Consider the following 27,240-nt stretch of genomic DNA (forward strand, 5'->3'; position numbering starts at 1 on the left):
ATATAAAAATTATTGGCTTACATGTTTAGACTTGTCACCCAGACAGTTGCTGTATGGAATATCACAAGGCCTCACAAAGGATAATGTGAAGAATGCTGCTTTTCTTCTGAAGGACGACCTCCCAAAGAACCAACCCGTTATGGTGAGTAAAACCAAAGACTAAGAAGCAAGAAACATCAAACATATTTAAAAATGCTTGCCAAAAATATAAATAAAGCAGGAATTATTTTTTTAAAATCCCAAAAATTTATATGAGATTTAACATCGAATCCACTCCCCTAAGGAAAGAGTGCTATAGTTGTGTTGTCAAGCGCAAGAAGGACTGTCCTTAGTCCTGATCATGAAATGGGCCTTAACGTAGCCTTTTCCCGGAAGATACACATGTTTTGAGAAAAAAATAGAAGGTAGAAATTTTCTGAAATGCACTTTACATGTCCAGAAAAGCTATGTTTGCCCAATCCTAGAGATTGACTTAGGCCAATGCAGTTTTGGAGATTTTCAATTTATTAAAGAAACATTGGATGTTGCTCTTATGTTACTGACAGAACTTGGTTGAAGATGTGGAAAGACTTTGGTTACTTAACGCAGCATGGAAAGCACATTTAAGTTGTAACTATTGCATTGATTTTTCTTTCCCAGTCAGCTTTGGAGTTGCTGACTTCCCTGGAGAAGAAAGGCCTTCTACAGGAGTCAAACCTGGATATTATTGAATATATCTGTAAGAAAACAGCACCTCATCTTCTGAAGAAAATAGAGATGTACAAAGAAGCGAAAGGTGTCTACTTTTGAAAAATATTGTTCATCAAATATTTGTGGTCATTCTTCTGTGCAAGTCACATGGGACTAGATTAATACTGTGCCAAGTATTGTCAAGCAAACATGGGTTTATTAAGTATGCCCTTGTTATTCTTTGAAGGGGGCAGGTGGCAAATGTGGAACATAACCTATTTCACTGCCTTCCTTTTTTCTCCTTAAACCGTGTACTCCATATCTGCTAGAGATCTCTTTCTTCTGTAGACTCACTTTTTATATTTCAGGAGAAAAAGAGTAAACAGGGACAGAGAAAGTTAAGGGAGGTGAAGCAGGGAAAGGGCTTGGGCTTCACCCCATTTGCTCCCTATGTTCTGTATCATGTAATAAATAGGCAAGAATATATTTAACACAAAGAAATATATTTAGTATGTCACTTGGGACCATCTTCTGGTTTACCCTCAATTTCTATTATATCAGCTAACCTGCAACTCCTATTGACTGTGGGTCTCCTAAGTGGCTTTGGACTACTTCAAGCCTATGGAAGATAATCTATAGTTAAAGTTCCCATTAACATTTTCTAACTGATACAAAAATACCCTTCTGTGAGGTAAAAAAAATCTTTAGGGGTGAGAGGGTGGAAGAGGCATTTCTTTAGCCAAGATGCTTAAGAGCTGCATCTGCCTGCATGGAGTATCATTGCCAGGAGAAGACATGGAGGGAAAGGAGATGGCAAGAAAGGAGCCTCACTTTTCTTTCTCTTCTTTCATGCAGCATCCTGTCCCCACCTGGTTGCTCTTGTGGCCTGACGTAGTTGGCTTTTGCTGTCTTTCCCCTTGTAGCCTGATGAATTTAAGCATCTCCTAAATTGATCAATGCTGAATTTGCCCAATTAGTCTTTCTTAAGGCATCTTGAGGATTGTTTGGATAAAACATGTAACCTTTGTATTATTTTGTGAAGAAGTTCATTTATTCATTCACATTGATAGAGCGACCCATCTCACATGTGTGACTCTGGGTAGCATACAAAAACCCCACAGACTATAAAAACAAACTTTTAAATTCTACCGTAATAGAAACTATGATAAAAAATAGTAAAATCATTAAGCGAAATATTAATAGAAAAGACTAGGAGAAACCCTCTTGACATTAAGTACGATAGAGGCATCTCACCATCCTCCCCAAAGATTGGCAGACACAGATGGGGCCCATCTCACTTCAGGGGTGAATGATGTTGGGTGAAATTGTGTTAGATGAAAAAGAGGAAAGTGCCGTTATTGGTACTCCTTGATGGACTTGCAAAATGGGTGACCAAATTAAAAATTCTAACATCACACACACACACACACCATGGCTAAGTGATTGTAGCTTGGGCCCTTGGCAACCACCCTGCATTTATTGCCACTTGCAGTAACTTGAATTCATTTGCTAAATTGAGACATTTGTTAAGTGAGTTTTGCCTCATTTTACAGCCTTTTTTGCCACAGTTGTTAAGTGAATCACTGCACTTGTTAAGTTAGTAACACAGTTGCTAAGTGAATCTGGTTTCCCTATTGCTTGTCAGAGGATCACAAAGGGTGATCACATGACCCCAGGACTCTGCAACTGACATAAATATGAGTCAGTTGCCAAGCATTTGTATTTTGATCACATGACCATGGGGATGCTGCAATGGTCATAAGTGTGAAAAATCATCATAAGTCTTTTTTTTTTTGTGCTGTTGTAACTTTGAAGAGTCACTAAATGAACTGTTGCAATTTGAGGAATACCTGTAATGGGTTCACTTAATGACCACCAGTAAAGCTTGTAAAATTGCATGCAGTTATGGCCGTTGTGACTTACGGCCGAAATTTTGGAGTCAATTGCAGTTGTAAGTCAAAAGATTTTTTTTTTAATTGCTGTCTTCAGACTACTGTCATCTTTCCAGGGCCTTTTTTTAATGCAGAGTTGGATTTAGGAAAAACAAAGAACCACGAAAGAGCCATGAATAATAATAACCCAACTACACCCTATTTTTAATGACTTGCCTGAGGTTATGTTAAACAACCTGAATATTCTGCTTACTGATTCAGTTATATGGTTACAATAATAAAAGAAAGAAAATGGCATTGCCAAAAGTGTTTCCCCCAAAAGGGAGAGATTCTAGGTTGTGACCTCCATTATTGAGCTGATTTATTCTAGCATAAATACCACTTTCTGAAGCAGTTTGAAGATTACAAGTTACTTCCCCAAAAAACAGAAAATGTGTGTTGAGACTAGGAGTTAATATGGAGTGCAATTACTTTAAAAACTAGGTGTGCTAAAGAGTTCCATTTTGTTTGTTCGTTGTCATATGACTCTTCCTTCATCTTTTAGTTGATGAGTTAGTACTCTTAAAAATATTTAGTACTTATTTAGATAAAAGTTGTGCTCTTTCCCAATCATTTTATTGTTGCTTTGTAGTGCTTCCTCAAGGAATCAAAGAAACTGTTCCCTCTTCTGTTTGTGCCTTTAACAAACCAACCTTTGGAAGTACTTCACTTCAGGTATGTCTTCGCAAATATTGTGGTCCATTTGTGTAAAGAAGCCTGTCTCAACATTTTCACCCTGGATGGACCCTTGGAAAAATGGTCAGATCTCAGGGAATTATTATATCACAGTAGTTAGTGTGAACAGTAAGCTGAGTTGTACCACATAAAGATTTCATCAGTGTGACTACAAAGTTCAACAACCTTTTTTTCTCCATGGTCTTTTTTAGAAACCCCAGCAAAGGGGCAGGCCAGCAGCTATGTTGTGATCCCTAAAAATTCCAATTCTCAAATGCTAGCATTGCATAATGCACAAAGTTTAAAAAAAATTTTTTTTTTAAATCCACAACTCTTATTGGTCACCTAGCAATCTCTCACAGAACCCCAGTTGAAAAAGACTAGTAGAGAGTAGTTTACAATATTTCTGAAAGATGGGCAGGCTGGTTTAGTTGTTCAGTCCAGGATCATTATTTATAGGGGCTCTTTAATGCTGCTTTTGACTTAATAGTTTCAATTTCCCTATTACTTCCTGTCTGATTATTTTATTAATGACTAATTAATAAATTAGTTTTAATGACTGATTAGTTTTAATGACTAATAATCTTTGATTTGATTTCTTCATTGCGAACTCCTTGCTTATCTGCTTTGCTAACACTGCTGAATGAATAAAATTTCCCCAAACTGTACCTCTTCAGCCAGCTTCTTCCAGTTTTGTGTCTCTAAAAGGAAAAGGAGCATTAAAAATCCCCAGATGATGAGAGTAACTGCTCTAGAGGATTGTATTTAGTTGAAAAATAATGAATACCTGGCATATGACATCAAAAATATTATTTAGAATGTATAAAGGTACTTCAAATTTATGTTGGAAACGTGAACATCAAGAAGGGTCATTATACCATCCTGATACCGTGTTTCCCCAAAAATTTGACCTGTCCTGAAAATAAGGCCATGCCATATTCTTCAGGTGGGCAAAAATATAAGCCCTCACACGAAAATAAGCTCCTTGGACAACCCCCCCCCCCCTCTGGCAAGACAGAGCGCTACTCACCAACCTAGCAGTATCCCGAAGGCGCCCAAAGTAATAAGGCCCAAGTCACTTTGGGGGTCAAAAGAAAATAAGACCCTGTCTTATTTTTGGGAAAACACAGTAGTAAGCACAGACCAAAAGACAACAGTGGTGAAAGATTTAGCAGTTCCAAGTGACAGCAACATCAAGAAGAAGGAGTGTGAGAAGCTGGAGAATTATCAGGACCTGAAGGAGGAACTAGAGAGGATATGGAAAGTAAAGGCCAAGATGGTCCCAGGGGCTGTAGAAGCACTTGTGAGTATGATTCATAAACAGAGAGAGAGGCTTCAATAGATGCCGGGAGTGACATCGTAACTCTCTTTTCCAGAAGAATGCAGTGCTAGCAACTGCTAAGAGGCTGTGCAGAATCCTCAAACTGCCTGGCCTCTGGTAGAAGGGAACATATAAAAATTAGCATTAGTCTGCATTTGATTTTGAGCAAGTGAAGAGCTACTTGACACTGAATTCAAAGAGGAAAGGAGGATTTTGTTTTTTAAATCTTTTAGCTAGGGGCCATGCTCCATGCTGGAACATTAAAGCATGTCAGTATTTATGTTCCAGCATGTATTAGAGAGGTTATTTTGATCCTTATTAAGATTGGTGATTCTGATCTGAACAAATATCTTCTTTCTTCTATTGCTCTTGTCTGCCTGTCCTCTCAGATGTCTTTTGTTAACATCTGTGTTACATCTATATATCATAAAATGCAGATGATGCCTATTACTTTGTTTAATAAAAGTACCAATTTCTGACATTTTTAATATTCTATCTCATTTTTTCCTGTTAAAAAGTTGCAACTAATAAGTATAGATTGAAATTCGCATCAAGAGGAAATAGAAGTAGATTAGTATTATGATGGAACTGAAATGGAACAAAAAATATTCTGCAGAAAGTTTCAAGGCCTAACTTCCCCAATCCTTTTCTTTTTTCTGATCGGACTTCTAGAGTACCGTATTTTTCAGAGTATAAAAACACCTCCCCCCCAAAAAAAAGAGTGTGGAAATGTTGGTACGTCTTATACACCGGATACAGCTATTTTTGGCCTCCCGAAGCCCCGCATCCCATTTTTGTGAAAAATGGGCAAAAAACGGGCTGTTTTTTGCAAAACAAAAGGGGGCATTTTTGCCTTCCCCCACCCCCCAGAAGCACTCTGCAGGCTTCAGCAGTGCTGGGGGAAGGGAAAAATATCCCTGTTAAACGGGGGCATTTTTGCCTTCCCCGAGCCTTGCTAAAACCTGTAGAGTGCTCCTGGGGGCCGGGGAAGACAAAAACTCGTTTTCCTGACTTACCTCTTTGAAATCTTGGTGTGTCATATAGTCCGAAAAACACGGTATTTGCTAGTAAATGGTAATCCCAGTCATGTTGATTTAGGATCGCTTACATGGGAGTAAGCTAAACTCAAAGATGACATTCTTTGGAGTAGATATGACAACAAATACCTCATTTTAATTTTTCTTATTTTCTTTTCTATGCAGGATCCTGTTCTGCCAAAGAATCACGGTAGGTAGTTTTGCAGGGTACTGAAATGTTCTGAGTTTTCTCACTTGCCTGTTAGATTTAAGTTTTTGGCAAACTGTCTTGCCATTCACCTCAGCATTGTAACATGTCCTGGCACATAGAGTCATAGGTCCACCAAGTAAACAGGAAATGCAGTTCCTATTGCCAGTACTCTGGTAGAGTTGTCAGAAGTCTCTTGTTCTAAATGGCCGTTTCAGTAATGGGGTGTGGCAATCAAACTACTTTCAGTTCTGCTTCCTACATGGAGTCCTGGACAGACTGGAAATACACCCAGAGGTTCCTTTTAATGTTTCTTTTCTCATACCAGCTGTGAAATTTAATGGCTGGGATATGGCATTGAAAGAAAATCGGAATCTGACTTGAGAAATAACAATAAGCTGTTGTTAATACAGGTTGATTTATGAGTGTTAAGTAATTAAGCTCCCCGTTAGAAGAGTGAGTATGCAGAGAAGCGTAATGAGAGTGATATGGTAGAACACGCACAAACCAGCATACAGAGACACTGAATAGTATAAAAATATAGTAGTTTACTATGTAGAAATATAGAAGTATTCAGAGTCCGGTTAACAGTCCAAGTCATATACGGTTCAGTAATTCAGTTATCAATATAGTCAGTCTAGCACACAAAGTAGCTAACAGTAACAAACCACAATACCTCAGTATACACCGATCAGCTTCTTACAAAACAGAGAGAGATCTAACAACCATTCTGGCTCCCTCTTATGGCTGCTTGAGGTAACAAGCCAATTATATCTGTTAAGCATTTAAAGTAACAGTAAAGTAATCATAGCTTATATACATTGCCAAGCCAAGCCTAGGGTTACATCCCTAACAATGACCACAGTTGAGCCCAAAATTTCTGTTTATAAGCAAGGCAGTTGTTAAGTGAGTTTTGGCTCATTTTATAATCTCTTTTGAGATTGATGTTAAGTGAATCACTGCAGTTTTTCAGTGAATCATGCCGTTGTTAAGTAAATCTGGCTCCCCCCACTGACTTTGCTTGTTGGAATCCGGCTGGGAATGTTATATGTTCATCACATGACCCTGGGACAGTGCAACTATCCTAAATACATGCCGGTTGCCAAGCACTCAAATTTTGATCCCCTGACTACGGGGATGCTGCAACAGCTGTGAAAAACAGTCATAAGTCGCTTTTTTCAGTGCTGTTGTAAATTTTGAATGTTCACTAAACAAATAGTTGTAAGTTAGATTTATATCAAAGTCATTGATTGAGATGGGCAATGATAGAAATTGAGTGAATGAATAAAAAATAAATGTTTGCAATCATTGCCTAGAAATTGATTTAATTTGGAAAATTGCAGATTCTGCCATTCAAATGTACTACAGTACCTTTTGCCTGAATCAGCCAATGTAAAACATTAAGTTAAAAAAATCAAGTACCATATTTTTCGGACTATAAGACACACCGATGTATAAGACGCACCAAGATTTCAAAGAGGTAAGTAAGAAAAAAAAGGTTTTTGTCCTCCCCGGCCCTGAGGAGCACTGTGCAGGCTTCAGCAGGGCTGTGGGAAGGCAGAAATGCCCCCGTTTTTGCAGAAACTGTGCGGAAAATGGGCTATTTTTTGCAAAAACGGGGGCATTTTTCCCTTCCTTTAGCCCTACTGAAGCCTGCAGAGTGCTTCTGTGGGATGGGGGAAGGCAAAAATGCCTCTGTTTTTGCAAAAAACAGCCCATTTAACGCAAAAATGGGATGCAGAGGTGGGGCTTCGGGAGACCGAAAATGGCTGTATTCGGTGTATAAGACGCACCAACATTTCCATGCTCTTGGGGGGGAAAAGGTCCGTCTTATACTCTGAAAAATACGCTATCTTATATAAAGCTGTGTGTACAGCTCCTAAGTCAAGTAATATATGAATTTTCCTTTTCTTCTTAGAACATCTTTACGATGAAAAGTTTGGGAGCCTTCGAGAGCATACTGGAAATTTTTATTCTTTAGCTGCAAATCAAGGTTTGTTTAGAAATTTTATATGACGTTCTATTTTTTGTTTAACACTAGTTTTAAAATAAACAGGCGCTCTGATTGGCATTGAATGAAACTAGAAGTACTTCATACTTCATCACAGTAGAATACAGAAACATCCAGTGTCCTTCTCAATCTGGACATAGAAGAAATGAGAAAGCGTGGAAATACCGAGAGCCTTAAGATTCTTGTCATGGAATCTGGGAGTAGGAAGAAGTGATGAGGTGCCCTGTTTTTAATGTTTCAAAGAACCTTTTCTTAGAGTGAGATGTGATGTTGGTTCACTTGCCTGGCATCTTTATCAAAACATAGTTATTATATGTTACACCCACAGGCTGACGTTAGGGCAGTATTTTTATGATTTTTTCCTATTCTTTTAGAAGTCTATCTGATTCTTTTACGACGAGATAAGATGATCTTCTGGGCTACAAATCACATAATAACTCTGGATGATGCTAATTAGAACTGATGGGAGAGACTTTGATCCAGGCTATTCAGAAGACATCCAATTACTTGTGTGCTTTTTCTCAAAAGATACTTCAGTACTCTGACCCTTTTTGTTTACTTAAAGTACTTGTTTTAAATGTAAATAATAATGTATTGTGAATATTTTATTTTTATTTCATACTTTTGTGAACTGCCCAAAGTCATGAAAGGTAGCAGAATTCTTATGTCTGTTAATGTGGTAGAATTGCCAGCTAAAGGAGAGGGGGGGGGGGGAATAGAAGGGCATTCCAGCATGGAGTCACTCCATGGACGGATACAAAAGAAGCCAGACAATTGAGGATCTCCAGAGAAGATCACAGGAAAGGAGGGAAGACATTCCATTACTTAAAGAGTCCCTGGTCTGTGCAGCTGTGTGCCAGAAGCAGCCATCATTTCAAGTGTGGTCCCAATTCCTTGTGTGGCCACATTGAAAAAGCGATTGCTTATGAGATGTGGTTGTGCAGCCTATCAACAAAATGATCTGCTGTACTTTCCTAGTGCTGTCTGTCTTGTGAAAAGTGCTGTGGCCATGATGAAATAACATGATCCCTTCCAGCACACAGCTGCATGGCCCAGGGACACTGAGGCAGAATGGTTTATCCTTGTTCCCCAATGTGAGGTCCTGACTCTATATCAGCGATGGTGAACCTTTTTTGGCTCGCGTGCCATAACTGGGGGGAGCGCAGGGGGGGTCGTGTGCAGGCGTGCCGCACCCATAATGCAATGCGTGACAGCCCCCCAGTGCACATGCGCACACTACAGGCGCGACACCCCCAATTTTTGCATGCTTTTTTCGCCTCCCCAGGCTCCAGAGGCTTTATAGGAGCATGGGGAGGGCAAAAACACGCCCCCCCCCCCGGAAGCCCTCCGGAGGCTTCAGGGAACTTCAGGAGGCTTCCCTGAAGCCTTCGGAGCGCTCAAAACAACCCTCCGAGCAAACCAGAAGTGCGTTCCTGAACTTCCAGTTTGCTCGTAGGGCCGGTTTTTTGCACTCCAGAGGTTTCAGGGAAGCTCATGAAGCCTCCGGAGGGCCTGCGGGAGGCGCGGGGGGGCTCTTCGCCTTCCCCAGGCTCCTATAAAGCCTCTGGAGCCTGGGGAGGGCAAAAATGGCTTTTAAAAAGGGTGAATTCAGCTGGCCAGTGCGTGAATGCGTGCAGGCCAGCTGACAGGGCAACGCCTTGCGTGCCCTGACAAATGGCACCGCGTGCCACCTGTGGCACGCGAGCCATAGGTTCGCCATAACTGCTCTATATCTTCAAAGATAAGTGGAAGATAGGGAGGAAGGATAAGGGGGGAGACAGGCCCAAGACCTAGGGGTGCGGTTTGGGGAAAAGATAAGTGAATGTCTCTGGTTGTGCTGCAGCAGCCATGACTTCAAAACTGTTTGTAAGTAGCTTTGGGGGGAAGATCTTTTATAACTTCAAACAGTTGCTACGTACCCGGTCGTACATCAAGGACTACCTGCACCAGCTAATCCTGGAAGTTCCAGCCAATGCAGTCCCATAAACAAAATTTGAATGCTTAACAAGTAGCTTGCACTTACGACTGGTTGCAGAATCCTGTGGTCACATAATTATCCTTACAGACCTTCTCTGCTAGCTTCCAACAAGCAAAGTCGATGAGAAAGTCAGCAAGGCAGATCACAACTCAAGGACTACTTCTATTGTCTGCAGTATTCTTCTCTCAAAAGATAAAATAAATCTTTAAGTCTTCTTATTTCTTTGTAATTTTTTTAGATGTCAACGCAGTGCCTTTGCTTAATTCCTTGGGACAGAGTTTACAACAAACTGTCAGAGAGAATGATACGAATGCTAAAGCAATGGTTTGTATCTTCTGAATTGTTTCTCAGGAATCCAATCAATCAGTATATGAATTGGAATCTAACTCAAATCTAGCTGTTTAGTATGTTTTATGTTGGCCAGTTCTTAACTTTTAAAAGTCCTTTTACAACATGGTGGACATGGAGCCCTTCAAATGCTACTGAACTTCAATTCTCATTAGACCCACAAGCAAATCTAATAGCTTGGGGTTTATGAGAATTGTAATGCAACATCCACAGACTTTCTATGTCAAGATTGACTCAAACGTTTACCTCTATTCCTCTTTGCTTGCAGCTTGATAGACAATACAGTGGTGATGGATTGTGGTGTGGGGAATGGCCTCCAAGCATCATCGGTTCCCATGAGACATTGATGCCCCCTCCCCAGGACACCCAGAACAGATGGCAGAGTGTGGTCGTCTGGTTCTCATAACAAAGTGAATAGAAGTGATTGGTGGACATAATGGACTGTGGGTGGCCCATGAGGAAAGGGGGAATGAACTACGCATGCCTTTCCATGGGAAGCCCATGTTTCACTTCTTCTGTGCCAATGTGGATTTATACAGTAAAGTTTATACTCTTGGAAAAAATAATGTCCCAGGAGTTACTTTTTCTGTATTCCTCAAGTTGACAATTTGTTGCAATTTTGTTCATTTGCTTCATCTGTGAGGACCTGACACCAGTGTAACTATAGCTGTTTTTTCAGCTCTGGTCTCATTTCTAAAAGCAATCAAAGGGAGTTAGATTCATTATAGAACTGATCTGGATGATTCTGAGATGGTTCTTCACACACAAAATAACGTCCAACTTGCGGGTTGTAATAGTGATGTTAATTTTAAAGGCAATGAATTTTGTGCACCAGGTGTTTGTGACAAATATTCGAGTGCAAAACTTGCAATTTGATAGAGTAGACAATTGAAAGTCACCCATATTAAGATATACTGGACGAGAAAGACCTTTGGTGTGACTTAGCAGGATTGCTGTTAAATCCTAGTTGGTTTTCTAGCAATTGAGCAATGAAGTTTGCATACAGCAGATTGATTCTCAATCAAAGAATATTTTGTTAGGATTCCAGACACTGTTGAAAAACAACTGAAATTCATTGATCTTCTATAAGGTAGTTCAGACCAAGAAAGCAATGCCATATAAATCAAAAAATTATTTTCATTGGAACAGCTATAGTAACAGAACCTTGCAGGTCTGAATGTGCTTCTCCCCTCCCTCCCTCCCTTTATCTTTGGCCAAATTAGCGAGAGACCTGTTTGAGGTTTTCTCACATTAGTTTCCTGGAATGGACACAGGCTATGCTGGTCAATTTTCCCTTGCTAAGAGGCTGTCCCTCCTATCCTCCAAAGGCATTCCCTCTGCCCTACATAATCGCTTTTGGTAATGCTAATATTATTAAGATCTTACAAAGTCTGATACTCTCTTCCTGTCCTTCATTCTGCAGATGTTATCTCAGTATAAAATGGATGGGCAGTGCAGAGGATATTGTCTTATTATTAACAATGTCAATTTTGAAGGTTCTCTCAGAAGAAGGAACGGATCGGACAAAGATGCCAGTAAGTGGTTTAAATGAGTGCTTATATTGGGATATCCGTCTTTTTTAAAAAAAATTGCTTCCATATCTTTCTATAAAGTGCTTTCACATTACAGAACAGCAAATGATTACTAATGTGTACCTTTTATGTGGTTTCAGGCTGTAAACGTTTTTTTAGTTATTGTTGCTGCTTTTGTGTCCAGATTTTTTTTTAATCTGTCACTTTATTCCACAGAAGGTGCCAGGCTAGGATTTTATCACTCAGAGATAAGTTAGCTTAATGAAAATAAGTAGAATTGACATGTGCTAATGAAATAAGTTGCAGTTTTCATGGATTGGAGCATTCACACTGCAGCTTCCATTAATCTTATGGAAATGGGAGTGGCAATTCTTTTTCCATCAACTTTCTCATAAAATAGTACAGATAATCCTGACTCACCAACTGTAATTGCGACCAGCAACTCTGTCACTAAGTGATGTGATTGTTAAGTGAAAAGTCAAATGACTTCCTGATTTGCAAAGTTTGTTGGTTCCAGCTGCAGTTGTTAAGCAAATCATCACAAGTCATTAAACACAATGTCATGTGACTGCAATTTGTGATCTCTTCCCGGCTTTGCTTCATACAAATGTCACTTATATGACTGAGGGACATTGCGACCATCATAAATGTGTATTGATTGCCAGGTTGTCAAATCCTAATCACATGATCATAGGGATGCTGCAATGGCCACAACTTCGAGGACCAATTGTAAGTCGTCTTGTTCAGCACTGCTATAACTTTGAATGATTGATAAGTGAAGATTACCTGTGTAAAATTACTTCTACTCCTAATGTTGAGCAAAAACAAGATGTCTACTGTAGTGATTAAGGGAAGACAATAGCCATTAGATGACATTTAGTTTGTATATTTTTTCACATGGCTGCCTTCCTATTCAATGAAGAAAGATCCGAGCTGTAAGGGACCAGGCTCGTGTTTGCAATTCCAAAACGCCTCTGCAAATTCTATCAGCCTATTGAAATGGGGCAATAGGCTCTCTTGTTAAGTTCCAATACAGATCATTATTCATTTTCTGCATTTATAGAATGCTTAGAAGAAGTAAACAGATAAGGGTAGTCTCACAGATTATAAGCCTAGTAGATTATCAAAAAAAGAGAGATCATTTTGTGGTCTTTTCCTAAAAATGCAGAAATAGAAATTGTTGCCATATCATTTCTATGCAACTTAGATCCATGAAATGGCACAGCCACTGACATTGTTTTGTATTAAACGCTTTGCCTTATTTCTTTGTAACAGTGGAGCTAAAACGTGTGTTCACCTGGCTTGGATTCCAAGTGGAAAAGTATGACGACAAGACTTCTACAGAAATTAAAGAACTCTTGAAGTTTTGGCAGTCTTTTAAGGATTGGAAAGACAGTGACTGTCTGGTATGCTGTATTCTATCTCATGGGAAATCTGGGGAAATTTTTGGGACAGATGAACGTCTGATTCCAATCCGTACCATCACATCATACTTCAAGGCCAACAACTGCCCATTGTTGGCTCAGAAACCTAAGCTCTTCTTCATCCAGGCCTGTCAAGGTGAAAAGGCACAGCAACCAGTCTATCTCCAAGAAGACTCCGGCTATGCTGCCTCATTTGAATCAGATGCACAAAGTTCAGGATTTGTGTCTTCCCAACCGCTGACCTCAACTATTCCAGATGAAGCAGATTTCCTGCTTGGCATGGCCACTGTAGATGGATATCTCTCTTTCCGGCATGTACATGAAGGGACTTGGTACATTCAGGCTCTTTGCAGTAAGTTGCAGCTCCTGGTGCCAAGGTAGGATTCATGTTAAATGGAAGTCTTCTCTTTAATGTGACTGTTCTGAATAAACTACCAAGTATAGATTTGTAAGCTGTTAGTAGGCCACTTAGCCCATTCCAAATGGACTTTTCACACAATTTTCAATCGTTTCATAGGCTTTTCATGGACCAGCTCAAAATCCTGATAGCACAGGCTTGTCTGAGTTAGTGATTTCCCTTCCATCATAATCTTGTGAGGAAGAGTGAGCTGGGAGAATGTGACTAGTCCAAGGAGCTACAGTAGCCCTCACCTGGGTCTCCTGGACTTCTCCAACATCTTAGCCACGCCACCACCCTGGCTCTGATAATCTTTGTGCTGAATAGGCAGAAGGGAGATAAACAATATAAATTCTTGATTGCAGACAAGCTGGGGCCCTAAGAAATTTCTAACATGCTAAATAATTTGTCTCTAGGCCTAAACATGCAGTTGATTTCGTGCTTTTCTGATTTGCAATTATGTTAGTTTATAGTCCAGTGATAATATAAAGGGAAGTAAGTACAAAGTAAGAATTGATATTTTGTTGATGTTCATTTTCTTCTCTTTAGAGGTGAAGATATATTATCCATTCTTACAGAAGTCAATGAAGAAGTGAGCAAACGTGCAGATGCTCAACACGAAAAGAAACAAATGCCCCAACCAGCTTATACTCTCAGGAAAAAAATGATCTTCCCTGTGCCTAACGAACCTTTGGTACCATCAGAGCAGAGTTCAGACATGCAATAATTTAGATTGCTGGGGACATAGAGAGAAAAGAGTGGTGAGTTCAAAAAGAACTCTTCTCTCTTGTTTTCATTCATTCTTTGTTGTGTTTTGAACAGGAATACCGTTGAACAGGAATAACTGTTCCATTTGATGTTTAAGATGAAGAAACATGCACTTTCCCCTTCTGCCACTCATTGCATATGTCAAAAATGATTTGTATGATCAGCACATTTCTTAAGCAAGCCTTCTTTTCTACAGCTGAAGGATATCAGATATGGTCTAACTAGGTTTGCTTCATTGGGAAGGAGTAGACTGCAGAATTATTGTTGCTCAGGGATATATCTCCAATCCCAGGAGCAACCTTTGTGTGTTAAATACAATGAGATATTTTTTAATACTACCACAATAGATAAATTAATATGTCTTTCAGCTATTAAATACAGTGGATACTCTGCTATATTTATTTAATGCTTACTGAGGCAGAGAAGATGCAGTTTGCAGAAGCCTTGATTGTAGATCTTGCCTAAGTTCCAACTCTCTCCAAGAAGTTAATGAAATCCAGAACAAAATCTATATAAAAGAACAAAACCTGGTAGTTCTGTTTCCCCCTTTCAATGGGAAAAGTTTCCTCTAATCCACAGCAGGTATGGGCTGTACATTGTAAATTGTAAATATACAGTTGTAAATTGAACATCTGAACAGTTGCATTACAGTGAGTAGAGGAAATAAAGCGAAATGATAAATTACAATGCAGTGTTTTAGAGATAAGACTTCAACAAAGAAATAATGGATAAATATAAATAGGCCAATCTCAAGCCAATAAAAATGGTATCAAGAAAGAAATAACAGAACTCTTGGTTTGCTATATATTTTGAAAGCAAGTTCTATATATCTCCTAGAAAATGGACAGAATCTCATATGTAGAGTCACGTTCCAGGAATAAAGTAGGGATGTGCAGCATTTTGGATTTAGAGCCAAATAGGTGATTAAAACAAGTCTAGGGCAATGTGCACACCTTAAAGAAGCTGTCCTTTCCTGGGTAGGTATACAATTTCATGAACATATGGGCTATGGAAGCACCAACAGTGCCTTTTGGCTTCAGATCTGAAGTGCTATAAATCTCTAAAATTCAGCTCTTTTTTATTGAAGATCGCTTCAATGTTTTAAGCACACTGTGCTACAGTTGCCAAACATCATGGGAACAGTTCTAGATAGGTGGTTCTACATCCCACCAGTTCATTAAAAAAAACACTGCAGAAGCAAAATGTCTTCAAAGAAAAATCAGAAGGTCCAGTTGCCTCTTGAAAAAGCGCCTTTGGGACAACCATGCCCTGGATGACTGAGAATCTCCATAGACATTTAGACTTTGGTAGTTTATGTTTCACTTTATGTCTAGTCATTTAACTATGGAATAAAACCTACAGAACCAGGATGTGCCCTTTTTATATAATGTATGTTATAACATGTCCACCATCTGGCCAAGAAACATTTATTCTATTTATAAGCTAGTGAGGGAAGAAAATACAGCACCAAACTATTAGGCAGCAGCTGATAAAAATAAAGTGAAAAACATAATGATACATATATGTAAGTAATCTTTTGTCACTTCTGGCGTTCCAGCTTCAGCCTGATGTTCTGAAGAAATAGCTTCACCCAATCTCCCATAAGCCAATTCTTCATGCGTAGTTCTAATCAAACAATCCATACATACTACTTTTTTGGGCACGTTCATTAAAAACCTCTTCATTCTTCTCAACAAGCTTACGCCTAAGGGAGAAAAAAAAGCAAAGGTTTTTTTTTCTGTCTTTGTACAGGGAGACTAGAGGGCCTATAGAATAATGTTGGAACCATTTCCCTCAATCGCAGATAGCATTGGGGAGTGACATCTCCCCAATCCCCCCCTGACTTGATGGGTCACTCATTGCACAATCAAGTGAAAGTAGTTTATAAGAAGCTGGTTGAAATTCTGGGCTAAAACAACTACACATATCAAAATGTTTTGTTTAGCAAAGTTATACAAGGACATACATGTGCCAAAGCACAAGATGTGCCCCTTGAATCAATTTATAAATTTAAATTGGATTTTGCTTGATTCTCTACAATGAAGTTAAAGGCTCTTTTGTATATGATCCAGCATATCACAAAGACACATTTGAGCCTGACAATTTTTTTTTAAAGTTGGTTTGGGGACTCTATGATTAGATAAAAGTGCTGGGAAGTTGTAGGAACAGTTGTATTGTAGAAGAAAAGTCTAAAACATAATTTCAGTGCAGCTCTTTCCAAGCTCTCACCTTCAAATATGGGTATGAGCCTTGGAGTTGTTAACTTGAGAGTAATCTTGAAACAATGGGATTCACATTTGACAATCTGTGTATATGGGTGTGCTGTTAACTCATGGACAGTCATTTTAAATGTTTATTTTAATGGCAAATATTTCCAAGACGTTTAGAGATTCAGCTTCACAATCATTAAGATTTCCTGATATCTCTCCATGCCTCCCTACATTTTTGCCCTTGTCACTCCTAAGCTAAAAATGTTTTCAGAAGGGTGAATTTGGCAAATAATCACTTAAACCTTTTCAAAACTTACTGTTTTGGATTTTACTAGATTTTTTCCCCCACCTCAAAATGTTGTTTTCTTCTGTCAAAGAAGCTATATTAATTCGATATTTCTCTTCAGCAGATCCTGTTTTTTGTAAGATAGTTCTCTCCATGTCTGCTATTTTGTTCCTCTGTAGTGGAGAAAATAAACTGGTGTTTGGAAAAGTGGGAAGTAACATACACATTTCTATCATCAATGAAATCTTTTTTTTTTTGCTATTGTTGGTAGAGCACTGATATCTGAGTACTCTTTAAATTAGTACTGAACTAGATAATTTTTATCTTAATATAAGGAACCTTACGGCCATTTCTTTTTAGAGGTAGTCATTTGCTTGATCACTAGGCAAGAAAGGATGGAATTTTAACTGACTGTTTCACAAAAACACTATCTTAAAACTACAGCATCGCTGCTGGTTGATCTTATCTTTGTTGGTATTTAACTACCTAGACTTTAATTATTTTTATTTCCTAATGAGCTTATTTTTTGGCTACAAAGTGATGGCACTTTAAGGTTCTACCTCCAGTTTTAATTCCAGCTGCCATCTCTACTAATCCTGCCATTTTTGTATGCTCTGTATATGGTATGCATTTTTTCAGATTCAATGTCAGCATCTGTTCATTTAACAGAATAATAATCAGGTGTTTGTTATAGTGCATACTCTGATATGATTGCTCAATCAACAAATTTTGCTCTATTCAATAAAGATCAAACATTTTTTGCTCTCACTATATGTTATTTAGCTAACTAACATTATCTTATTAATATTAGTTAGCTATTCTCATGTCCTGCTCTCACCATATGTTCTGTCTCTCCTTAATTAAAGCTTTGTTTGCATTGTTTACAAAGAATTAATGCATTGGCTCAGTGATTTGCACAATCTCTCGCCTCTGCCTTGTTTGGGGGACAGAGTGATAAGCAAGTAAAAGAAAGTTGCAGAAGTAAGGTTCCACAGCAAGGGAGGCTAACAATGATGGCTATAGCAGTAGGATACCAAGAAAACCAGAGGCAATTGAAAGCAGTTACAGCAACCAGAGCAGATTTCAGCGACGTAATATTTAGAGAATGGCACATTATCAGAGCAGAAAATCAGTCTCTGAGATGTCGAGTCAAAGTTTATTTCTGTTTGGTTTGATATGGAAAAGAAAAAATACGATTAATGCCCATTTCAGGAGCATCCATGCAGCAGTAGCTGAACGTGGGACCTAACTTTATTGTTGCTGCACAACCAGACATGGCGGTTCTCTTCACCAAAGGCCACAGGATTTATTGGAATTTTTTAAGAAAGATGCACATTGAATATAGCTGCAGGCGAAAGCTGTCTCTTGCAGAGATAAAGAAAAGCTTCCAGCATTGAGCAAGGCTGATTGGATGGTTATGCCTCTGGCCTTAGAGGAAGAGCATTGCAGGCAAAAAGGAAGAGATTCACCCATCCCAAGGCAGCAGGAGGAACAAGGGGCTTGCTGTACTCAAGAATAAAACGCCTCTGGAATTGCAGAGGGACAACATTTGGATCTCAGTCACTGAGAAGGAGCCAATGTTACTGGCTACATAAAGATGTAGAATTACTCTATTCTGAGCTATTTGGGGGATTATTAAAAGGAAAGGAAGGACTATCTTTTTAAACAATAATCACCTACCACCAGCAAGTAAAAAGTAATGTTAGACAAGTTTCAAAAGGGGAGTCACATCACAGATCTCACCTCCTTCTGAAGTTCCAACTCTGTTTTGTGAAGAGTTGAAGCAATAGCATTAAGAGTTTCGTTCTTCTCATTCATTTCATTCTCCAATGTCTTTTATTGGATAAAAACATCTTTTAAAATAATTTCAAGCATTTGCATCACATTTCCAGAGTTATTCCATAAAAATGTACGATTTTAAGTAAAATAAAGCACACTTATTAAATATACCTTTCCGGACAATATTGTGCATACCGGGGATAGGGTTACTCTTTGTGAGCAATTAACAATGCTCTAAAGTTCACAAGATCTCATCCAAAAAGTTACAATGATTTTTAAATTATATTGAGATTTAGTGAGCATTATAGTCCCCACCAAACTACCCAGCAGGACTTCCCTTTCTTTTAACTTCAAGCAAGATTTTAGGCAATTTACTGTTTTGTTTGAACTACAGTTCTCACGAGCTCTTGCTGCTAGCTCTTTGGAGTTGATGGAGCTCAAAACTCAAATTACCTATCCAACGAAATAAAACTTACAGGATAGAGTCTTATTCATCTGAAACAGAAATTGGGTAGACCTCAAGTTCCTTACTAATTTTTTAATGGATTTTTTAAAATTTATTTTAATTCTACAGCTGCCTACTCCAACGGGTTACCTTTTTAAAAAAATCATGTTTACCGGAGCTTTGGTGAAGATCAACTACACCCTTCACTACACCTTAAGAGTTATGGTTTATTCCTGTTTTATCTCATAAATAATTGCCTTCCAAATTGTCTTGTTCTACTACTGTTCATGTATCACGGACAAGCTTTTTATTTAGAGCTTGATACCATCATCTTACAGTTTGGGTAATTCATTTTTACAAGTCATTGGAGACAAGGTGAAGCAATTTTTGTTAGTTTTTCAGAAGTCTTTTTGTGGACTTCCTATGTATACATAAATGGAAAGTCTTTCAGTTTTATGCTAGCAATCACATTTTAGCTCTTTTGCTTATATTTAAAATACCTAAGAGTAGCTTTCTCTTCGATAAAATTATGTTTACTCTCCTTTACTTTTTTCTAACCCACCAATAAACTATTTCATGAAAGATCTAGGCACAGGATTTTTTTCTGATTGACAACTTTTACTGAAAGGCATACACTTTCACTTCATTATGTGCACAAAGTGGCTAGACTGATGTAAGATTTAAATTGGAGTGAGAGGGAGAGAAAAAGGAGAGGAAGATAGGGTGGTTATATAGATGCAGATTACATGTGAGACAGATTAGAAGTTCCCTGCTTTCTCTGTCCTGTAACTTCTCCCTTTCTGTCTCTTTGTTAACCACCCACATTTACTTACACAAGGCATGGCAAGCCCTTTGCTCTCCCACCTTCATTTAGCTTCTTGAAGATTAAATTGATTCCCAAGCATGGATTAATACAATCTAGATTTGTTCACCTCGGCCCCACCCTTGCTAGGAAAAAAAGGCTTTGCTTGGAACAAAACAAGAGACTTAATGGAAGGTACTGAATATGATCCAGACAGGAACTTGAAGGCTGCAATTGCAGAACTCAGTTAATCTGGACCAGACAGCTGAAAAATTAAGCTGGGTGGAAAAATCCCTCCTCTTGGAGGTGAAATGGAATCTCTTGGCCTCCATCTAGAATAGAATAGAGCTAGAAGGGAACTTGAAGGTCTTCTAGTCCATCCACCTGCTCAAGCAGGAGAACCTATACCATTTCAGACAAATGACTGTAGCATCTTCTTAAAAACCTCCAGTGATGGAGCACTCACAATTTCTGGAAGCAAGTTGTTCCACTGGTTAATTGTCCTTACTATTACCAAGTTTCTCCTTAATTCCAGGTTGCTTCTCTCTTTGGTTAGTTTCCAACCATTTTCTTGTCCTGCCCTCTGGTGCTTTGGAGAATAATTTGACTCCCTCTTCTTTGTGGCAGCCCCTCAAATACTGGAATACTGCTTATCATGTCATCCCTAATTCTTTTCTTTAGACTAGCCAGACCCAAAACCTGCAGCCGTTCTTCATATAGTTTAGTCCCCAGACCTTTGATCATCTAGGTTGCTCTTCTCTGAACTCTTTCCAAAGTCTCAACATCTTTTTTGTACTATGGTGACCAAAAATTGTTGCAGTATTCCAGGTGTGGTCTTACTAGCATTTTATAAATCGGCACTGTTCCTACATTCAGCTAATTCTGTTTTAAAATATACTAATCTACTATATGAGTTCTAGCCTCATCTTGAAGCACAAAGCCAACTAGTTTTAACCTTGAGCCAGACATTCACTCTCAGCTTTACAAAAGAGCCAGTAGCAAACTATTTCCCAACCAAAAAAGAAAAAACTGCCAAGAAAACTGCAGGGACTTAACCAGGCAGTTATTAGGAATCAACACAAAACAAGCAAACAAAAATCATCTGCATGGTCTTTGGTATTTTGAAAGCGTCTAATTATTTTTTAACTCTGTTTTTTTGTATCAGAGATTTATCATTTTTATTGAAACCTCATTCCCATAGGCTCCATCCCATCTTAACATTTTTTGCACTTTGAATCCTGTTCATCTGGATCTGTGTCCAACCTGCACTTCGGATACTACGGGAGACTCACATGGGAGACACTGGATTTTCATCAGCAATAAATGCCTTATTCTCTCTCATTGAGATTGTTTGGACATTTGGCTACCCAAGCTAAAATAAAGTTCTACTTTATTTCTAATAAAACTGATTTTAAATCTCTGACTGATGTTTTAATTGTCTCCTCAAAAGGAGACAGGATTGCTAATCTCTGGCCAAAAGCCTCAGTTATTATGGTAAGAGTGCAATAAAGAATTGGTTTTCCATTTCATTTTTACAGTTAATATCACCATTGTTGTTAACATGACTATTATTATTAGGGTTACAGGTAAATGAAACATGTCAGACTGACAGTCCTGTCTCTCACATAACCTTGGGCTAAAAAGGAAGAGCCTGAACAAGGCTTTTTTTTCCTCCAGGAAGATTGGAGTGGGCAGCAGAAAATGACTACAGTACAGTAATTCATAATCAGAAACTGCATCAGTTCTTATCCCTCAAGACTGGCAGTGGGGTGCGTCAAGAGGCACAGCCGAAAGGGGCCTCTCCCATGTATCTCCACATCATGTTCATCTTTTCTACATCAATGGAAATACTCATTTGTTCTTTGGATTTTCCTCATGCAAATATTCATTTGTTCTTTGGATTTTCCTCATGCTCTTCTTCCTCATCTAAAGTTTGTTGTGTTCTCCAGCATTTTAGTGGAAATGTTCAAGTGTTGGTATAATTTAGCCAAAAAACTCCCATTTCTGTTCCCACATACAGCACAAGGCAATATTGATAGCTTTCTTCAGAGAAATTCTCTAGTAGAATTCTATTGATAGCCGGATAGGTTCATCCCAACACCAACACCCCCAAATTAAGCTTTATAGATGGGACCAATATTGGGTAATCCAACTTTTGGAAGAACTATCTTCTCTTTGGTCATCTTAGGGCAGCTCGATCTTCTCCATGTAAATGAATCATAGAGAACAGAGAGAAGAGCTGCTTATCTCCCTGTACATGGAGTTCAGGTGATAATCCATTACTTCACAACATTTTATCCTCTTAGCCCCACTTGGTTTCATGTAATCTCACTATTCCCTTCAAATCCAGTATGAAGCTCAGGAACAGAAGACATTCTGTGAGAGCTTTCCCTGTGACTTAGTATGCAGGAAGAGAGGTTCCTGTGAAACAACTCTAAACTAGAAGATTCAAAAATAGACTCTGCATAGATGCAGAAGTCTTATGCAGGAATTCACAGATGATCACTTGAAGAATTGCAGTAGCAAGGAATAAACCAATTCTTGATTTTGGTTTATGTGTATATACTTAAACTGAACTTAAAATTTAATGGTCTACAGGAGGTTACAAAAAAAAAAAAATATCGGCAAACTTACCATATTTTCCATTAACGGAAATCGAATTCTTTGAAGGCAAAGCTTCCATTGCCCCCCCCAAAAAAGCCAGTGAGGATTGACCATATTTAAGGGGCGCCGAGCACAGAAAATTATTTCTCTACTCAAACATCTACCCCAATTGCCAAAAGCAATTGTAGGTGATGAAATCAAAAGTTTAAATCAAGAAAGAAAAACAACATAGGATATTCAACCACCATATCAGAAAATGCCAAACACTAGGGGTAAAAAAAAAAGCCAAAACACTAGGGGGTAAATAATAGCGTAGGATTTCTAAACAGTGTTGGCTTGCTAAAAAAGCCAACTTTATAGTTGTTGCTTTTGAGAGAGAGAGAAGGAGGGGATGAAATGGATTAAAGTATCTTTTAAAAAAAAGCTTGGCCAGAAGACTGAGCAAGAGTATTCTCTGACACATTCCATTTATGGCTATAGTTGTACATGTACAGTACATTATTGATATTTATATTCCAGTTGCACATTCCCATAAATTCCAATATTAGAAATTCTCCTCTAACCTTGCTCTTCACAGATTTGCTTAATTGTTCAAAAGGCTTTATAATCAAGGGTTGCTGGACTTAATCAAAATACTAAAGCAAATACTAATTTCATAAATTATTATTATTCCCCCTAATAACTCTCCTTTTCCCCAACTAGCAGGTGGAATCTTGGGAGAGTTGCATCTAATATATATAAATAGGAAGCCTACAATGGACCACACTGCTGCTACTTATTAAATAGATGCCTCAATTGCACTTTAAAAAAAATCAATACATGCCTTGATTTTGGCATTTAACGCGTCTATATTTTCCTGGGCAATTTGTTGCTGCTTCTGAAATTCCTAGAAAGCAAAAAAATTGGGAGTTAACAGAAAAATATACCTGAAAATAAACTTCCAATTCTTAACTTTTTGTGGCTCCCAATGAGGTATCGGTGTACATCTCCCCTTATGGAACTCAATTTACACTCTGACTAACTATGCACTGGATGAGGCTACCATAACTTGTATAATAATTCTATTGATAATAGGAAAAACACAGGCTTACTAATAAGTTTCAGTAAGTTTACATCTTACTAAAAACTTCCATTCAGATTAAAACTTAGAGCCTTAGGTTGCTTCCCAATTGGGCTCATTAATACCATAGTGTTAATCTTTCTCCATTACTGAAAGGAGAATGAAAAAATCAGTTTGAAATGACCCAATGAGGTACTGCAGTATTGACTTTCCTTGCTTGCAAGATTACTTCCCAATCATAAAATCTCATGCAGTAACTAAGTCATTTTACAATATCAGTTCAAAATTCAACACTTTATTGCTTCCTGTTTGGAGTTGTTTGCTTCATTAATTTCTTTATTTAATTTCTATACCTGTCCATCTCAATCAATGACTATAGGTGGCTTACAATTCCAAAACTATAAACTCAATAAAAATGTTAAAAATAAATATACACAGCAGCCGAGATAGTTAACCAGCTAAAAATAAAGCCAGAAAATGGGTTTTTTAGAACCTTCGGTGTCCAAGCTCAAAAACACAGCCATGTTTTTAAAGCCATAGGAAAGGCCAAGAGGGTTGGGGTCATTCTAATCTCCAAGAAATGAGTGGATGGATGGATGGACTTTTTTTTTTACTCTTTTAGTGCTAAACAAAAATGAGAGCAGTAAGTCAGGCTATTATAAGAATACAAGTTCATACAGGAACAACACCACACATCATCCAAGCAATCCCTATTTGCAACAATCATACTGGCTGAGATTTGTAAGAAAAAGCTTTTAATTGAAGTTACAATAGCCTTCTGTACAAAGCAAAGCAACTTTTGATAAGTAGGAAATGCACTTACTTCTCTCTCTTGTTGATAAACTCTGCCTAGCAAAAAACTGTCATTCTGAATAATCTTCTTCTGCTCCTCTAATTCCATCTCAAATCTCTTTGTTAAAGATTGCTCTGAGAAAAGGATAAAGTTTTTAAAAATCTATTATTTAATTGTATTGTGCCTAAATCCTGGAAACTCATGTATGAATTTAGCATGGTAATTTGCTATAAATAGCCATATATGCAGCACCCATATCATACCCTCATTAATACATTTTAAAAGACACACAAACATATTCTGCTTCTATTGTATGATAAGACTCCAACCGTAAATTTTTCTTGTAGCTTTGTGTTTATTCCATATTGCTAATGTGTTTGCTTCCTTCTGCCTTTGACACCTGATTTTCTACTTATTAGTTTATGTATTTATATTTACTTATGTAGTATTTATTTATTTGTAGGACAATTTTTATTAAAATATAATATATACTGGAACCATATTTTTATTCCTACTTAGGCTTGGATAGTCTAGGATGGTGCTATGTGCTTGTTTTCTCCCACATTGTCAATTTTGTTCACCATTTCACATGTTGAGACTCCTCTTGCCCCCTCCCTTCACACTACTCCCAACCCCAAAGTTGGTGATTCTGTTTTCTTAAACCAGAGTGCTCTAAGTCTTTATGCTCGGGCTCAAAATACTCTTAATAATTTTATAATTAGTATTATATTTTTATAGCATTAACTCTGTAATTATCATTACTAATTTTATAGGAGCCATGGTGGTGGAGTGGTTGGAATGCAGAATTTCAGGCTAAATTTGCTGACTGCCAGGGTTCCATCCTGATCGGCTCAAGGTTGACTCAGCCTTCCATCCTTCCGAGATAGGTAAAATGAGGAGCCAGATTGTTTGAGGCAATAGGCTGACTTTGTAAAACCGCTTAGAGGGCTGTAAAAGCACTATGAAGCGGTATATAAGTCTAAGTGCTATTGCTATTGCTATTATAACCTGGAGTATTTTAGATGAGATTATATATTACTATATGTACATGTAAAATAAGGCAAAATATCTGCAACATTTGGGTATCCTTGCTTATTTGCCTGAAAACTTGCTATGGGGTAATAAAACGCTGAGGAAACAAAAATAGTGCTTTGATTACGGTAGTACAAGAGTAATACATTCCTTTTACTTACTTTGTTGTAATAATGCCTTTTCTCGCTCAGTCCTCTCACTTTTTTTCCATTCAGTCTGTCTTCTCAGCCATTTTTCTTCCATTTCATCAGAAATGCTATCCTATGAAAACAAGCAAGCAAACAGAACCATCAACCAGCTTGAAACATATATAGGCAACAGCATTGTCTATCAATGCATTAAAATATGTCATTCATATCAAACAGGATATTATGGTACAATTTAAAAAAATATTTCAAAAGTCATCATGAGTTTATGCTCATTCACAACTCAGATGTGTGGATTAACTATAACCTCATCAACACACAAGAGAATTTAAAGTTGACTTGTTTTCTCCTATGTGAGACATCGCATATATTACTTTTTAAATCATTAACTTGATGGGATATTGAGAAGTCACAAGAACTTTTCATCAAAGACACATATGTGTCATTTTCCAGGTTGGGAGGGAATAATCATAAACCATAGGTAGAAGCATTCATTTAGTGAGTGTTTGAAGTTACAATGGTATTGGGAAAACTGACATGACCATTTTTCATAGCTGCTCCATGCCTTTTGATCTTTTTTGGGTGTGGAGAAAAGTGACCCTGTGAAGAGACCGAGCCTGCTGTTGAACTTGGAAGTCAAGAGGATTCTTTTCCACCCACAGGGCCACAGGGCACTGAAAAGACCTCTGGTCGCTGCCGCCATCTTTGTGCATTCATAGCTTTCTTCTCACCAGCTGGGGGACTTTTCAGCGCCCTGTGACCAGCGGCTGGGTGGAAAAGAAGCCTCCGATCATCCGGCACTCAAAGAGGTGATTTTTCCACCCAGCCGCTTCCCAGCTATGGCCATCTTGCCGTCCGATGGACACACCATGTGGGCGAGTGAGCAGTGACAGGGTGACTGGTTCAGGAGCATGGCCAGCCTACAGTCCCTACCAGTTCGGTGACCCAGGCCCAATTACCACTACCTGTTTGCCTGAATTGGTGCAAACCGGTAGGAACTGGTGCGAACTCTGGTAGCCACAGAGTTCTACTGCCTTGCAGTAGTCACACATTGTGGGAAAGCCACAGCCAACTGAAGGCTCATGTGAAAAAGTGTCTCTGTTCTATCTCCAAATTCTAAATATGGCTCCTAAATCCACGAGTTTGACAACCCTACCTGGTACATACGAAATGCATTCTTCAGGTATTTGTATTCTTTCTGCATTGTAGCTGTGGGTGGAAAAAAGGAAAGAAAAAATGTATTCCATGCATCCAAGTCGTAGCACTATAAACTACTGACTCAAACCCAAAGGTGCTTTTTCAGGAGGCAACTGGACTTTGTTTTTTCTTTGAAGACACTCATTGTGTAGTTTTAAATGCAATAGCAACAACTGAAAGAAATACGTGTATGTGTGTGTGTTTACATTAGCACTGTTTCCTGGCAACTGCTGCAAGTCCCTGCAGTTTTCTTGGCAAGGTTTTAGAAGTGGTTTACTATTGCATTCTTGTGGCAGGACTAGAATTCACAGTCCCCCAATTTCTAGCCTTGTGTCTTAACCACTACAACAAACTGGTGTATTAATCATCCCATTGTCCCTGGCTACTTATCTATTTCTAATTTCCTTTGTGAAATAACTCTGTGTGCTCAGTTTCCAGTACACATGTAGACATGGGGCAAATTGATAGTCCTGCATCATACCCAATTTTTCTTGCGCAGTTGCCCTCTCATTCCGCAACTCTTTCTTATACTGCTCTTCCAGGTTATTCACTTGTGTTATGTGAAATCCTTGAATCTCTCTGCCAAGACAACATAACAGCAAGTAAGG

General features: G+C 38.4%; 2 protein-coding genes across 6 annotated transcripts in view; one reads left to right on the forward strand and one right to left on the reverse strand.

Annotated features, from left to right (window-relative positions):
* The window catches only part of LOC309384898 (CASP8 and FADD-like apoptosis regulator), a 67,207-nt gene extending 45,995 nt beyond the window's left edge, over positions 1–21,212 (forward strand). For 4 of the 5 annotated variants that reach the window (XM_081938762.1, XM_081938760.1, XM_081938758.1 and 1 more), the window contains exons 3-11: positions 43–142; positions 640–775; positions 3,193–3,275; positions 5,799–5,823; positions 7,739–7,813; positions 10,048–10,133; positions 11,581–11,692; positions 12,965–13,490; positions 14,060–16,797. In XM_081938762.1, coding sequence (XP_081794888.1) covers positions 43–142; positions 640–775; positions 3,193–3,275; positions 5,799–5,823; positions 7,739–7,813; positions 10,048–10,133; positions 11,581–11,692; positions 12,965–13,490; positions 14,060–14,237 — 1,321 coding nt within the window. In that variant the 3' untranslated portion in view covers positions 14,238–16,797. Of the gene's footprint in view, positions 1–42; positions 143–639; positions 776–3,192; positions 3,276–5,798; positions 5,824–7,738; positions 7,814–10,047; positions 10,134–11,580; positions 11,693–12,964; positions 13,491–14,059; positions 16,798–21,001 lie in introns of those variants that run through there. The other variant, XM_081938759.1, reaches the window with a different exon arrangement.
* FLACC1 (flagellum associated containing coiled-coil domains 1) overlaps positions 15,853–27,240 on the reverse strand; it is a 32,935-nt gene continuing 21,547 nt past the window's right edge. Inside the window, exons 9-16 of the mRNA XM_081938773.1 lie at positions 27,114–27,211; positions 26,592–26,644; positions 25,451–25,550; positions 24,288–24,391; positions 23,228–23,290; positions 18,518–18,607; positions 16,838–16,947; positions 15,853–15,983 (exon numbers count right to left, since the gene is read on the reverse strand). Of these exons, the coding sequence (XP_081794899.1) occupies positions 15,905–15,983; positions 16,838–16,947; positions 18,518–18,607; positions 23,228–23,290; positions 24,288–24,391; positions 25,451–25,550; positions 26,592–26,644; positions 27,114–27,211 (697 nt within the window). The 3' untranslated portion in view covers positions 15,853–15,904. The remainder of the gene's footprint in view (positions 15,984–16,837; positions 16,948–18,517; positions 18,608–23,227; positions 23,291–24,287; positions 24,392–25,450; positions 25,551–26,591; positions 26,645–27,113; positions 27,212–27,240) is intronic.

Source organism: Natrix helvetica, assembly GCF_964273705.1.
Source record: "Natrix helvetica genome assembly, chromosome: 1".
In the NCBI taxonomy this organism is placed as follows: domain Eukaryota; kingdom Metazoa; phylum Chordata; class Lepidosauria; order Squamata; family Natricidae; genus Natrix; species Natrix helvetica.